The 15,898-nt window shown below is 44.0% G+C and overlaps 1 protein-coding gene across 2 annotated transcripts in view; it reads right to left on the bottom strand.

Moving 5' to 3' along the window:
- Positions 1–9,331, bottom strand: part of LOC134529868 (dynamin-binding protein-like) — a 40,900-nt gene extending 31,569 nt beyond the window's left edge. For both annotated transcript variants that reach the window (XR_010074725.1, XM_063364392.1), the window contains exons 1-4: positions 9,266–9,331; positions 5,776–5,906; positions 3,708–4,933; positions 1,869–2,024 (exon numbers count right to left, since the gene is read on the bottom strand). Coding sequence is in view for 1 of the 2 variants with exons in the window: in XM_063364392.1 (XP_063220462.1) it covers positions 1,869–2,024; positions 3,708–4,933; positions 5,776–5,906; positions 9,266–9,286 (1,534 nt within the window). In the remaining variant the exon portion in view is untranslated. The remainder of the gene's footprint in view (positions 1–1,868; positions 2,025–3,707; positions 4,934–5,775; positions 5,907–9,265) is intronic.
- Between the last annotated feature and the right edge of the window lie 6,567 nt (positions 9,332–15,898).

Genomic DNA, 15,898 nt, shown 5'->3' with positions numbered 1-15,898 from the left:
ACGTGTTTTGTGTTCGGGGGGCCACGTGGGTCCTTAACCTGGTCAGCGGCGTGTGGGACGCCCTGAGAGCCCACTGCGGTAATTAGAAGCGTGCCCGACGCTGAGAGCGGGCTTAGTTAGGGATAGGCGTTGCGTTAAAAATCAGGAGGGCTAATATCTCGCCGCACACGGGCCACGTAACGCCCTGAGTTAGAGTTTCCAGCCGGGTCCACGTGCCCACTCACGTGGTGGCGCCCATTTATTTCCACCCTTAGCACCGGTACGCCCTCAACACTGATAAAACTTATGACAAATTGTGTGATAAACTGTTAACATTTTGTGATTTTGTGGTACTTTTATTTACATTTTGAAATTTTTGTGTACTTTTTTCATTTTTATTTTGCAAATTCAATCAGAACGTAGGGGGGTTATGTAACATAGCATACATAATTCCTGCCCCCTGCTACCAATAATATTGTAACTGATACAAATACTGTATGTTGCTGATGTTTTCTTCATGTTCTGTAATTAAATTATACACATGTTTCTTCTATTATGCATAGGCATTTAAGGTATTTTGTTTGTGCTTAATATTCATATTTTTTTGGATAGGTTTTACATAAAGATGAATACATTTGTTTATTATTAATTTTTTCTCTATTTTGCTTCATCAGTTAAAATTAACATATGTATTAATTACATTTTTACAATTTCAAAGCATATTCTGGTTAGTGAGGCTGTAACATTCGAGAAGTTTAACAAAGAAAGGAAGACCCTGACTGTCACCAGTGAGTTTTTCTTCCCACCTCAAGTTATTGCGTTGTTGGGAAAAACCAGCAAGTAGGCGCACAACTGTGCAAAAATGGACTAAAACTTTCGCTGAGCACTGCCTCGCCAGCCAATCAAGACGAGCCATGCTGTGATGTGATGTTATTTTCCAAATTTTAAGGGAACAAATGTTATAAATGCACTTTCCTTAAATGGTCATGTACCTGGTTCTGTACTGTGATTGGCTGGTTGACCCACGGAGTTGCTTCCCTTTGTTTACACATTTCGAAGGGAAGGCAACTTTGTTGTTCAACAAGTTATCGTTCGATTGTAGCCGTGTGCGGTCGTGTCTTCGGCAGCTCACAAAAATGAATTACAATTTTACAAATAGATAATTTCACGCCTGCTGGTCGGGACCAGGCCAACGTTTGATCTTTGTTGAATATGTTTTCAGACTTCTTTTTTTTTTAACTAGAGATTCGACCCCAAGCGTGGTAACTGGCGATGGTAACTGCCGGTGAGACCACACTGGTCTCGCATAATTCTGTACTTCACTTAACAATTTAAGTGGAGGATGTCTGTTAATTTTTTTTATATCATCGAGTGACGAGCTATAGTGTCTGTGGAAAATCATCTGGACATGTAAAATATGATCAAGAATGCAAAACCTCAGCAAATTGTCTTGCTTAAGTGCACAGCTGTAGGACATCAAACTTGACAGGATTTACATGAATCACTTCTGTGTTACTACACAGTCATCCATACACTGAGCTCAGGTGCCATAACAATTAGAGTTAGGCCAATGAAATTTTGCATAGCTTTCTGTAAAGAGTGTTCTGTAACAGTTTAAACCAAATCTATGAGTGTATAGCTGGAGCCATTTGGCGAATGACGAGGAATCATCTGCCCAACCTTCGCCCAGAGCTCGAGGCTGCTGGCCCAGTGAGATTTCACATTTCACTAAGAAGACTGTCATTGGCTGCTACGGTCATTCAATTCCATATGGCAGGTAGGTTTCTACCTGAAACTTAGCAAGCCTGCCCTTTCAGCAACGTTAAAGACTTACTCATACTAACACTTATAATCCATAGTTACACCAACATACAAGGAAAACAGTTTACCTGATGCATCCAGCTGAACTTCAGATGTAACACTTTCATCGCTGACTTGTTGGCAGCATACCGGAGCAGGAGGGGCGGGTCTATGGGGTATTCTGTCGTTGCTTTCTCTTCTTCGCGAAGTACTGCCCTTGCCTCCTCTCAGTTCCACTTCATCCACTGCAACAATTAGCACAGTCCTAACACTAGCCTTCCTTCACAACAACCACACAACAAACTGCAAACTGAATATACTTTACTATAGTATTATTTTACAAGCAAAATTTTTTACGAGTATATGTACAACACAAAGCTACATAAAACAACATAAATTTGAATAAGTGTAATATCCTAACTCCCTCCCCTTATTTTCTGGGTTGTCATAATCGTCATTGTCAACCTTACTACAATCAATGCCAGCACCATTGTCTTCAGTGGTAAAAGAACTATCAACAGTAAACAATAGGTCAACATCTACAATAACAAATATTCTATCATTAAGATATTTAAATATTAAAAATTATAAGTTCATGGCATTATTTATGAAAAAAAAAAACAGTTTATTTATAGAAACTGCACCCTTGTTAAATAGGAAAGTGAGCTGGTTTTATTTCACTAAGAATTTAAGAATGATGGGCATTACTATTAGTATGTTAAAATGTATTGTGTTCCTTTGTCTCAGTTGGTATAATTTTTTTTACAATTTCTCAAACTTGTTAGTAATTAATCAAAATTTAAATTAAAAAATTCACTAACATTTTGAACTTGTAATGTTAAATGATCACAATTATTGCTGTGAATTATCTCGATAAAGTGAGTCATTGCATGTGATATTATAGTTATATCATTAAAAAAACCTACATTAAAGCTGACCCCATTTCCATTATATTCTTTTTGAAGTTATACTTCTTTAGGCACGTTATAAAAAAATTATGACAGTGAAGTTGGCAACCGTGACATCACAATCCAAGATGGCGGTGGCAATCCCAATCCACACCCACAACCCAGCAACCGCACATACTATTATATAATACTTATATTGATGTGTGACAATACTAAACTATACTCACATTCTGTAAAATAAAACAAACAGTTTTAATTACATACTTTATGTAAAGTAGTACTTACAATGAAAAATAGTTTGCAAATACCCTCTATTTAACAAACACCCTTACAAACAAAATGCAGATTTTGGTCCTTTGAGATTTGTTATATAGGGTTTTTTTTATTGTAATTACAAAAACATCCTAATAATGATTGTGATGGGATCAAAACTATGCATACCACATAGAAAACAAGCACTACGTCTAGATAAATACTTAAGAAAGCATGACAAGATTAATAAAAGTTGGAAACAATTTTGCTTTATTTAAAATTTTTAATTGATATGAATGATCTTACCCCAAGCCAGGAGGCGGAGTGGAGGACAAAGTGAGAATAATACCTCAACAACCCAGGGCGAAGTCAGGTGGGCTTCCCCCATTGTGCCCCCAATGCCACAAGCCATACTGACGTGAAGATGATGTGCAAGTGAACAACACAGCCATGATTACTCTGCCCCAGCCAACACAACTCTCTCTGTCTGATAGTTCCATAACAACATTGACTCTCTAGGCCCACCTGTGTTTGTGAATTTATCTTAACAAACCTACAAACCCTTAAAGGGCAAGCTACTCAGTGATGTGTGAGGAAAATCTGTTTTCACATGTGTGCTGATTTACATGGAAGTTAATTTGGAGGGAAATAAAACATTTTATAGTGTCAAGTTTGGTACAGCTACTGAAGAAATATCAACTAAATTTAAAAGTATACTCTTGTAAACTTATAAGAAGCAAACATTTATTAAACATTTACGGTACTTACCTCCAAAGGTGAGTGATTCCACGTGTCTCAAGTACGTATCGTCAGCAGGTGCTTGAAGATCAGGTTCCTGGTCATGGATTGCCCCATTCTGTATATTTAAGTGTCTGGGCTCTTTGCTTGTTGTCACAGAGTTAGAACTGGACCCATAGCGAGCAGACAAGGATAACTCTGCTAAATTACGTGACATTGCTGTATCTAAGTTCATGGCTTCCGATGAATGTGCGGAGTTGCTGCTACTTGTGCATACTGTGTTGTTTCGCTCTTCCACGCACTCTGACATAGATACACTATCAGTCTGATCATGCAAGTCAATGGTACATGCTCCACTATCTTCACTTTGGCTGTGGATATCGTCACTGATCACTTGGGATATATACACACAAGGGACTAAACCAATTTGTCCTGAATTATTTTGAATTTGACACCAATCGTTATTGATTAACTCTATCACCCACACTTTTTCACCTTCTATTACACTTAAATCACTCTTCGTCTGAGCATCAAAGTTGTACTTCACCACAGCACAAGAATTTGCTAAAATCTTCTCTGCTGAACCAACTTCATTTTCTTTTGCCAAAGCTTCACAATCCAGGTTATTTTTACAATCAACCAAAATCTTAACATAATTTGCTGGAAAAATACCTTTCTTTCCACAGATTTCTCCTTCCATCCAATATTTATCTATATACCTGATCAAATTAACTATTTCACCTTCATGAAAGTTTAATTCATTATCAAACTGTGCACAAAAAGGATACAGTGTAATACCATGAGGCACACTATCCTCAGTGACATGAGGAAAGCTTATAACATTTTTGCTCATGTCATTTTCCATATGTTTTACAAGTAAGCTCGCCTCAGAAGTTGAATCATCAACACACTGTTTGTAAATTTGACGAGCTGACACACTGGAACTCATGTCAGAAGTTGAATCATCAACACACTGTTTGTAAATTTGACGAGCTGACACAGTGGAACTCATGTCAGAAGTTGAATCATCAACACACTGTTTGTAAATTTGACGAGCTGACACAGTGGAACCTATGTCAGAAGTTGAATCAATAACACACTGTTTGTAAATTTGACGAGATGAAATGCTGGAACTTTCATTATAATTTTCTGAATGACTGGCACGAGAAACAGCCTTAGAAAGTGACTCACTGTAATTGTCCAACAGTTCCACATGTGATGATGGAAATATTCCAATTCTTTCACCAATGAATCCCCTGAAACCAATCAATATGAATTAGACAATAGAAAATTAATTAAGAAACAAGCAATTACACCTAACCTTGACCCTTATTTTAACACAAAAATATAAACAATTATACAAAAAATTCATACTAACATTTGATTCTGTAACCGTTTTTATTGTTTTGGTGGTAAAAAAAATCATAAGAACTACTATAACCTTATTTAACACCCCCAGCAGTGATTTCAGCTAGGTACTCATATTAATTTTATATTGTAAAATTCCTCCTTACAGCTTGAGAATTGACAGTTCCAATTTCAGGTAGAATCAGCGGAATCGAAGCAACAAAGAATGGACATGCCCAACCCTAAGTACTTTTTTATTTTATAGTTGAAAGTTGAATGAAATACATTTTCAGGGTTAACTATTGAGGTGGGGAAGGACAAAATGATATGTCTGATTATTGGGGGGATGTATATTGTTGCGGTACTCATGGCTAGGTGAGTTACAGGACGTTAGTGAGTTAACATTCTGTCTTCTTTCTAATGATGACAATGTCATTGAGACTAAGCCAATCCATGCATTTCTTTATTTATTAATTAATATTGTCCTATCTTCATTAAAACAAGTGTGTAAGTCTGTATTCTGAATAAAAAATTCAAAGGAAAAATATAAATCCTGACCAATGTAGAGGCACAGCTAAGTATGTTAAAGAACAAGTTAATGATGGAAAATAACAAAATTAAAAATAAATCTAGTTAAAAATCAATATAAATGAGACAATTGTTCTGATTGGAGATAAAACATAGGGAGCACAAAGTATAAATATTAACTTAATCTAATACCTAAACAATCAAAAATGTTGGTATTACATACCTGTACCAGGTATCATCAATAATGTCTGTCACAGTCACAACCTCATCTTCTAATAAATCAATTTCTTCATCCAACTGTGCTGTCACACTGCGTATTACTCTAGCCTTTATATCTAACTCTTGAGAAGTACTCTGGAAAAAAACTTGAGTTATTTTCATTATTTTTCATCATCTTATACAAATAGAATTAAATACCTACACCAAACTACCGGTAGTGTTTATTCCTTTTTTCTTGACCTCAAAATTTTTACGAATGGCTACATGCCTGATAAAAAAAATCATCAGTGACACCACACTTTAACAGTTTGGAAAAACACAATAAATTGTTTATACAGTCAATTATCATTTATCGCATTAATTAAAAGCATTGTGACTGTACATTCTCTTTACTACTATTTTAATTGTACTCAGTATGAGAATCCAAACTATAGTGAGATAGCTAAAAAAGATAGATATATATATATATAAAAAAAAAATTTCTGGTGCTTAAGTATGTATACAGTTTGACTGACCCATACTCTTACGTAACAAATTTTGTGTTCACATTTTTGGACACTATCTAACATACACCCCATGAAAAATGGAAAATTCTAACAAAAATACTAGGTAAGCTACTCCTTAAAGAAGAAACTTTTTTTTATAAAAATCTTTAAAAGTGAAAAAAATAAATTTTGTTTTTAAAATATACCTAGGTAAAAAAAAATTAGAAAACTAGCCAGTTCCAAATCTAATATCAGAATTATGGTGAATATAGAACAAAATTGTACTACATTACAATGTTGTACAGAGTCAATTTAAAATATATCTTGTATTATGTAGGTACATACTGACGACAGTCGTCGTACCCTCCCTGATGCAGAGGCCGTACCTGTCCACCGACGTGGTCCTAAGGGAGTTTTGTCCCCCCAGTGCACCGCCTGTGAAGTGCTACGGTCAGGGACGCACCCGCGTGCGCCCTAGCATGCCAGTGGGCTTCTTTTTGTGTTATAAATAATTATGCTTTTTATGTATTTTTAAATGGTTACGAGCCTCAACAATTGTGTATATTTTGTAACGTAACAAAACTCTCACGTCTGAAACACTGTGTAAATACTTCGCTTGTCATTTATTCATAACTAATTAATTCATGTGTAATTTCGCTTTTTTATTAAATACTCGTTATGTTGAGGTAATAATTCTGTGATTTTTCTCAAGTGCTTATGCCATGTTAGTAATGTAATCGCAGCCTGGCGTATCGCGGGGCGGGCCTCTCCCACACCGGCCGATTTCCCCTCCCCTCCTCCGTGGCCCGCGGGCCTCGGTCCGCTAGCGGGCGGGGGACGGCAGTGGTGTTCAGGACGCGACAGAGAGCAGACGCGCGCTCCGCTCCGCGCTGCTCGTGAGGCGCGTTTTCTCATCTCGCAGTTCGCCGACAGTGAAACGTCACGGGTCGTCTCTGCAGCTGAGCTGCATTCGTTGTGTCGCTGGACGTATTCAGTTTTACGTGTTTTTCCGGGACTTCACCAGCCAACCGTCATAGGCCGTGTAAGCGCATCTCCGGACCACCGAACCTCTCAGTCAGTACGAATACTCATAGGACCTTATTCCTCTTACGTGACAGACCGCGTACGCGCTGTGCATCATTACAGAACAATCGTAACCGGAACCATAGCTACGGGATTACCTCCCCTGTTCGTGTCGGGACGTATTCTAAAGACGAGACTTATTTCCGGGAGTCCGGGTCGCTGCGGGGAGGGCGCTCATTCCGCGACGTGCCAGCCAGGCTGCGGCAGGTTCTCTATACGGAAATAAAAGGGGCTCGTGGAAACGGACATCACCGAGTTATCCTTGGAGCTGCCTACCGTTCCTCCTTCCCACCTAAAATTCCCTCCAGGTCCCGTATTTTCCGGTCCCGGCCACGTTGGCCTGAACTCACTCCTCACCGACGAGAGCTACACGGGCAAAACAGGACAATTTCGCAAACAGGAAATCAGGGACCTAAAGCAGAGGGACGTCAATACATTTACTACAGCCTTGCAGCAGTTTCTGCAAGCATAGCAAAGGTAAAAACCAATTAAAACATAAAACTAAGCATATAACTCTGTATTATTTAACTTTAAAATTCCTAAACTAAGATTATATTTTTAACACATTAAACTAACAGAATGAATTAAAAGGAAAGATATACAAGATATAATAGTTCAGCTATTACTGAAGGAAGTATTTAATTTTATCTAAGATGTTTAAAAAGTTACCTTTATTTTACAAATCCCATTGCCACCTGCCCAATCATTTCTTTACACTTAGATGCTAAGCTCAACAGTTACGCATGATGCCATGCAGGGGCGCAACAACAGGGGGGGGGGGGGGGCAAGGGTATTTTGCCCCCCTCTGAAACCTTGAAGTGGGGGCAAACGGGGGCAAAGAAAGTGCTGTGTAATCAATTTTTAGATTATAAAACTGCTTAAATAGCACCATTTTCCACCTTGAAATACAAATTTTCCCGGGGGAGGAAAAAGGTATATTGCCCCCCCTTTGGAAATTTAGTTGTTGCGCCCCTGATGCCATGGTGCCATGAAGCAAAGTTCGTTGAAGGCCAGCATATGCAACAGATAATGATCAAGCCAGGCGGAACAGAAGTGATGATGACACGCAATTAACGTTGCACAAAAGTTGCAAATTTTAAAGGCACGAGTCGAGAATGCTTGGTGGTAAGCCGGTGAGAAGAACTCGATGCGAATGAGTACGCGTGCACCCAACAAGCGAGTCTACGAGCCTGGCTAGCCTTGAAGTGGTTGGTGGGTGTAACGCCAAAAATTCCATTTTGGCACTAGGTCAGGAGACCTGGTGTTCGCAGCTATGTCTTCAATACGCAAGTAAGTCATCAGTTCCATCCCCAAAGCCCTTCGGAATTTTATTATTAATTTTCGTAAAAGCCACGACGTAAGAAGATTACCTTTAGTTTTTTATTCTGTTCGCAGGATGAAGTTCAGCTTTATATATATCAATGTCCAATTCCCGAAAGTGAAAAATTTGTGAGTTTAATTTTGCGATTCCTGTGCCATGACGTATTTCATTCTGTTTATACTATTGTTTGCCTTATGAAAACACAATACCACTCAACAAACAAACGAATGGCATTGTTTAATTTGTTGTAGCCAGGCCGCTGTACTAGGTTTGTGTTGTGTAAGAAGTAATTATCACTGTGGTGTCAGCAATGTGTGACTGGGTATGTGTGAATGTGTGAATGAGTGAATGTGTGAATTATTATTACAAAATGTATTGGTATTTTTGTAAACTGTTAATGCCTTGGTTAATTTTTATTTAAATATTTTGATATTAAAAATTTTTAAAATCATTAAAACTTAAGCTTTCAGGCAGATTTTTTTCAAAACACTTTTTTAAATAACTATACATGTGTTAAAAATCTCAGGGCCTAATGCGTATTTTTTAAAACGTTGATCCAAAGTACATCATTATCAATTTCATTAAAAATAATTTTTTCTACTCACTGAAAAATTTTTACTATCCATTGTTTACCGCCTTGTTTAAAAACATGACCATAACCTAAATAAAACAATACAGTTTGTTTTACGCGCAGTCTCTTGTTGACCTTTTAACTCTCTGGGCGTTTTATGTGCCGGGAACAGTTGTACTAGTGCGGTTGTATCCTAGGGTGTAATGATTTCTTAAGTCATACAAGTAGTGACCTTGATACTCCTATCGAGGAGGAAATGTGACCATTCGTATGCTGGTTGTTTTATTGCTGTCATCTTCTTCAGCGTTGTATGTAATGTTCAGCGTATCGTGACTTTTAGTAAAAGTATTAGCTTTTTTTCTTTTCATGTAATAATAAAACAATAAGCATTGTTCATTTTTATTTCATAATGTTTTTATAAAGTATTTTTGTTTATTTCTAATTATTACAGGCAATGTGAATCATATTCTTATTTACGTTCTTATGTTTGATACATATCTATATAAAATAATCTCTGATCATTTGTGGCATTATATCAGGTATTGCCATAGCAGTTTCACCCTCACATGAATCTTTATTATAATGCCGTACCTACTTGGCCCTGAGTTCAATACCGGGCTGTCCACAGCATGCCACAGCTGTGCTCGTGACATCACTTCCGCTCCGTGCGCACAGAAGTGGTGTCCTCTCCAGTCTCATTCAGCCACCAACAGGACCAGACACGATCGGGAGGCGAGCTGCCAGCTACTATCTCTGTTTTTCCTACCAGTAGGTTTGTATCTGTTTCAATATTTGTTTAAGTAGCTTGTTAATTTAATAATGGAACTGGCAGCAAAGATCTAATTAATCGCCTAGGACTAAAGTGACAAAGCAGTCTGGTAGAGGTGTGTCCCCAGACTGGAACTTATGTGAACAACTACTGCAGGATAGCCTGCACAACACCATTCTCCTACGCGGTTGATGACTCTCGGTAAGCTACACAGGCCGGACAGTTCATGACATGCCTCCTTGCAGGAGGCTGCTCTTCCCGAGAAAACTGGTGCCAAGCAACGACACCAAGCAGCATTGCTACCAAGAGATCTCCGTGACATATCGACATTCTCTGCAGAGACGAACCCACGACAATTCGCGAATTTACTTTTTAAGATAACTACTTTTTTTGCTAGGTATAAAAAATAAACTCACATCACTTTCTTCAACTAGATGCGAAATATCAAGTGTTTTTTTTTTACCTAGTTTCATTTAATTATATCTTTTAACTTGCAGCTCATAGAGTGCTGAAGAGATGCTCTGAAACTTTCACTAGTATGGGTGTCTTATCCCTTATTCTGACCTCGGCCAGTAAATCCGCCCCCTTTAGGAACAGACCCCTGTCTGAAAGACATTATACATTTATCCTACCTGGCACCTCTATGGGATGTTAGTGCAGCAAGCGCCCAGTGAGTTGTAAGAAATATATATTTCTTGGTATCGTTGTCACATGCTCCCGGCTGAGCATATGAGTATATGGTGGTTACCAGACAGAGAGTTCCTACCCTTGAGCAATCTGGGTAGTGAATACTTTAAGTGGTAACTGAGCTCTACATTTACTTTGATTTAATTTACTGTTCCTTTCCTCTCTCTCTCTCTCTCTCCTTCCCTCGTCGCTGGAGCGGCTATCTGGAGATTATGCTCTAGACTCCCTTCTGTCCCTGGAGCGGCCGCTCGGGGATTATGCTCTAGGCTCCCTCCTCTCCCTGGAGCGGCCCCTCGGGGATAACGCTCTAGGCTCCTTCTGACTCACCTTCCCCCCATTTTTCGGCCAAGATCCTCGGCTGCAGCCAACCTCGGCCCGACTCACCGCTCGACTATGGAAGCCCTTCGGCGACACCAGAGCTCACCACCTCCATCACCATTGGTCTCTGCCCGGGACATGTCAGGGGGAAGGCTGGATAGAGGTTAAGGGGTTAAATTTCAGACTCTGCTCTCTGACAAGTTATACTTAGTTTGACGCCGTCCCCGCTGCCTGATTTCTGAATTAATGAATTTAGAATGTGGAATTTTAACTCGAGGGTGGATTCTTTGTCTCATGGCTGCAGGCAAGGACACGTCGACAAAGGACCCCCCAGGCTGTTTAGGCCACCCAGGATGCTGTGATGATTAAGAGAAAACACTTGAGTACAACTGAAATTATTAACACGTCACAATGTACATGGCACCATCACGCAACTGGCTGTATCATCGTCTACCTTTTAGTCTCCGCACACGCAGCCCTCGAATGGCGGCACTGATTAATGTCTTGCCGAAAGCAGCGAATTACCCAACCAGGGGTTGCAGGCTGTCCTGAGACTAGCAATACGAAAGATGGTGGCACGTGACGCATCGGGAGGCTAATGTTAAGAACTCTCTAGACGGCGGAGCAGTTGATTACACAAGACTAAATCATTTAAATGCCTATAGTTAACCTAGAGAATAATGGAGTTGCAAAGTACACATGGCAGATGCTTCCACACTCAACACGCCCTTGGAACAGGCAGACAAAGCATGCGGCTGATGGCCGAAACTAACACTAGAATTATCACCGTATGACTAAAGCTTGACATGGAAGCGTTCTGAGGAGCGAAGTAAATTTTTTAAAGAAGTACAATTCAGGTTGGATTGGAAATAGTTACCAGAGTTCCGTCCTCGCTGTGACGTAGTGGACACGAAATGCTGGGCACGGACGCGGCGGTACCGAAGGCACGGATAACTCACACCCGACCGCTGCACATCCCAGAAACAGAGTCGGTAATAAATGTCGCTAAACGTGTTTAACTACTAAGCAGCCCCACGTGGGCAAAATCCAGACTCCTAGCAGATTTACTAAAGCGTGAAGCGCGGGCCCATTGGCGTGGTACCCTTAACAAAGTTGACATCGTACGGCCGAAGGCCACCCCAAAGCCCGACCTGCACCAGCCAGTACTCGGCTCCGCTAACGGAAAGCACCCCTAGCCATGGCCCACCTGAGTCAAGTGAGCGGACCGCAGCCCAAGGTAGAGAATAGTGAACCATTTTAATTACGCATGCAACGCACTCCCCGTGCCTGCAAAATTCCCCACACAATAATAAAGTAATCAAAAACAAACAAAAGCCCCTAATTAATATAGTGCGTGTAGGAGTGCCCGGGTCACTCACGTGTAGCTTTCTACTAAAACAGCTGTGAGTGCAACCCTTGCGGCCTTCAGCCTAAATTCAGTAGTGAAACGTGTGACGTAACTCAAACCGCCCCAAATTAGCATTATCATTCGCCACTGGAGTAGTTACCAAGAAACAGACAGTCTCCAGCTTGACTCTAATATGCAAACTTATTTTAGACAAACTTATTAAATGTAAATTCTCAAACATATATATAGATATTAAATTAATCATCATGTTTTACTATGTGAATTTAGAGCCACTTAAATTTAGTTATTTATATAGATTTTTACGAATAACGGAACTTTAGAAACTCTGGCGCGACAGGGAGCTCACCCCTCCCCTCGCGCCAGGGCCAGACACGAGTACAGCGCGACTCGCGGACCGGGACGGACGCACGTCCCACGGGGAGCCAGCATCTCTTTGTTTCACCGAACGTCCATCTGGTAATTATAGTCACAACCAAAACCTTTTTTTTAAATACTCCCCGTGTGCGCCCGGTCCTTTTCCGGTGTAGGGCCTAACCCAGCCGCGTCAATTTAACACGCCCCACACAAAGCATTACGTGGGGCCGTGCATTATACGGTACGGGCCATCTCCCGCCACCCCAGAACTTTAGTTAATCGCCCAGTGCACAGGCACAGGCTACATCCAAGCTTAAACGTGTTTTTAATTTAGTAGCGAGCCGCGGTCCTCACAGGTGGGCCCGCGCGTCGCAAGTTACCGATTACGAGATTAGCCGATGCTAATTGAACGCTCTCCCTCAACTGCGACTGGCGTGAGGACTTAATAAGTAAACACACGTAGAGGCACGCAGGTGTCCCTCTCAGATAACGTGTGCAGTGTAATCGTGTACGTTGACGCCAGCCGATAGTGCGCCTCTTAGTCGCACAGGCCGCAATGCCTCTCCGACGCCTCTCAAAGCCGTGTGCCACGAACACGCCCGCGCGTGCAACATGGTGCAACGAGTGTGAGTGCACCGAACGACCCGCAGCTAGCACCACTACCGGCCACCTCGGCGGAAGCACTCCGCCGGGTGTGGCAGTGTGCTTCCGCCGGACTATAATAGCATCAAGGGCACATGTTTTCTCTCACAGACATAAACTATGTAATGTATATTTCATCAAATGTTTTTATTTGTTAATTCCATTGTTCAACGTGCGAATAGGTCCTAAACTTGGCCGCGTCTGTTTCCCGCGCGCTGCGCTTCTGGCGCGCAATTGGCAGGCCTGCTGTAGCGCTGTGCTACACGAGTGAGTCAGTACCCACCGGGAGCTCGAAGAGGCTGGTCGTCTTCGCGCAACGTTGAGAGGCCACCTTCGCGCCAATTCCGCAACCGCATCTAGATCGTGAGTACAACACCACTGGCCGTGCATCACCGCGCATCACCGCGCATCACGGCGCATCACCGCGCAGGTCTTAGCAGCAACGTCCGCCACGTACTATTCGCTCAAAACTCCCCCCTCTCCATAGTAAGCGGGGTCATCGCCGAACAGCCGTACACGTGCAGAGCTCTCTAACCCCGAACAGTCGCGGCCAGGGGATGGATAGCACCATGTAGAGGTTGATGTGTAATAAAAACCACACTTCACGTAGCAGAGTGCATCATTTGTAGTATAAGGCGTCTTGGGTGGCCTAAACAGCCCAAGGATCACCTCTACGGACACGTCCCTGCCTCCCGCCACTTGGCCGAACCCAAACCCCGAGACCCATCCCGCAAGACTTGATAGCTTTGACGGGGAGGCAGCCGGAACGGTGTCAAAATGGCGCCCATCTAGTGTGGCAACATAACAACGCTGCAAACGCCATCCGAATCGCTGAAAATCCGGCAGAGTTACGCGTAGGGACAGCACAAAAGGGAGAGAAAGCGCGCGCAGACGTGCAGGCGCCGCGGAACGGGACGCGCCGGGGTAATCAGGCCACACCACCCCCCTCCAGCACTAAGATCGTTCGCTCACTCCCTCCCGCATTCCACGGTTCCACCCCCACCCCCCTTACACGTGTACAGATCGTTCGCTCACCCCCTCCCGCCTAACCCCTCGCGCGCCGAGGACAAACGAGCGCGCCCGAAGATCACCGAGCCGTCACCAGCCGCGGCCGCGTAAACAACCGCGAGGCGCGTGCGTGCGGGCAAGACCGCTCGGTCGTAAGCGCGAGGGGGCGCACCCCCGGATCTGCCCGCGCCCGCCACCGACGCTTCATCCCGACGCTCGGGTCGGACAGCCGCGGATCGCGCATGGACAAGAGGCCGGACGTAGCCATCACCATGGAGAGCTATTGCGCCGGGTGCGGCAAGCCGCACACCACCAGCCACAGCACCGGTGAGTACCCCCACCTGTACTGCACATGCGAAACGGTACGCGTCAAGACGGAGGGGCAGCCCAGAACCCAAGCGGGTCCCCAGTGCGCCGCTGTCCACTGTCCCGGTTACCGAGGCGAGATAGCGAGATGCCAGCAGTGCGGAACAATTAAACACTGCGCATGCGCAGACGCGCTGGAATTCGTAAATTTCCGGGACGGACTTTTTCTGTGTGGGAGGTGCGAGCGACGCGCACGAGGGCACCCAGGGGGTCAGCTAGCTACCACGTCCCGCCCCCTCACCGGGCCTATTACCCTCCCGGAGTTCGCGGGCCTCAACCACGAGGATCCGCGCGTGTTTTTGCGAGCCTGCGAGGCGAGGCTCGTGCGGCACCAGATACCGCGGGAAGAGTGGGCGGAACGCGTGAGTGCGCAGCTGCGTGGCGAGGCGCGCGAGTGGTGGGCCCAGGCGGTCAGCTACGACGCAGACTGGGAAGACTTCGCCCGCCAGCTGGAGGCGCGCTTCAATGACACCCGAGCCCTGAACACATGTCGGAGTGAGATGTTCAGCCTTTGCCAAGGGGACGGGGAGGCGGTGGAGACGTTTGTTTATAACAAGCTCAGACTATACCGCCGCCTAACACCCGGGGGTCAAACTAGCGACATACTGCCCTTCATAGTGGAGCTAGTGTCCCCCGAACTTCGCCCATTCTTGCGCGAAGCAGTGACTCGCGGGCTGGATGTTTTTCTCGCACGAGCACGAGCCATAGAGCATGACCTCCAATCAGCTCGCAGCGCCAAGGGCGTCGCGACGCCCCGGTCAGCCCCGTCCACCAAGGGGGCGGCGCGCCTCGGACGGGGATGACCAGCGCTACCCGTCAGCGGCCCGCACCAGGTCGCCGGCGAGCTACAACAGCCACCGGGTGCCCCCGGCGACCCCGACAGCACCTGCGGTGCCTCCTTATGCACCGGCGTACCACGTCAGGACGGACGGGGATGACCAGCGCCACCCGTCAGCGGCCCGCACCAGGTCGCCGGCGAGCTACAACAGCCACCGGGTGCCCCCGGCGACCCCGACAGCACCTGCGGTGCCTCCTTATGCACCGGCGTACCACATCAGGACGGACGAGGATGACCAGCGCCATCCATCTGCGGCCCGCACCAGGTCGCCGGCGAGCTACACCAGCCACCACGTGCCTCTGACGACGTCGGCAGC

The sequence above is a fragment of the Bacillus rossius genome, chromosome 2 (assembly GCF_032445375.1).
Source record: "Bacillus rossius redtenbacheri isolate Brsri chromosome 2, Brsri_v3, whole genome shotgun sequence".
Classification (NCBI taxonomy): domain Eukaryota; kingdom Metazoa; phylum Arthropoda; class Insecta; order Phasmatodea; family Bacillidae; genus Bacillus; species Bacillus rossius.
The sequence above is the reverse complement of the archived record's forward strand: the minus strand, read 5'-3'. Positions and strand labels throughout refer to the sequence as shown.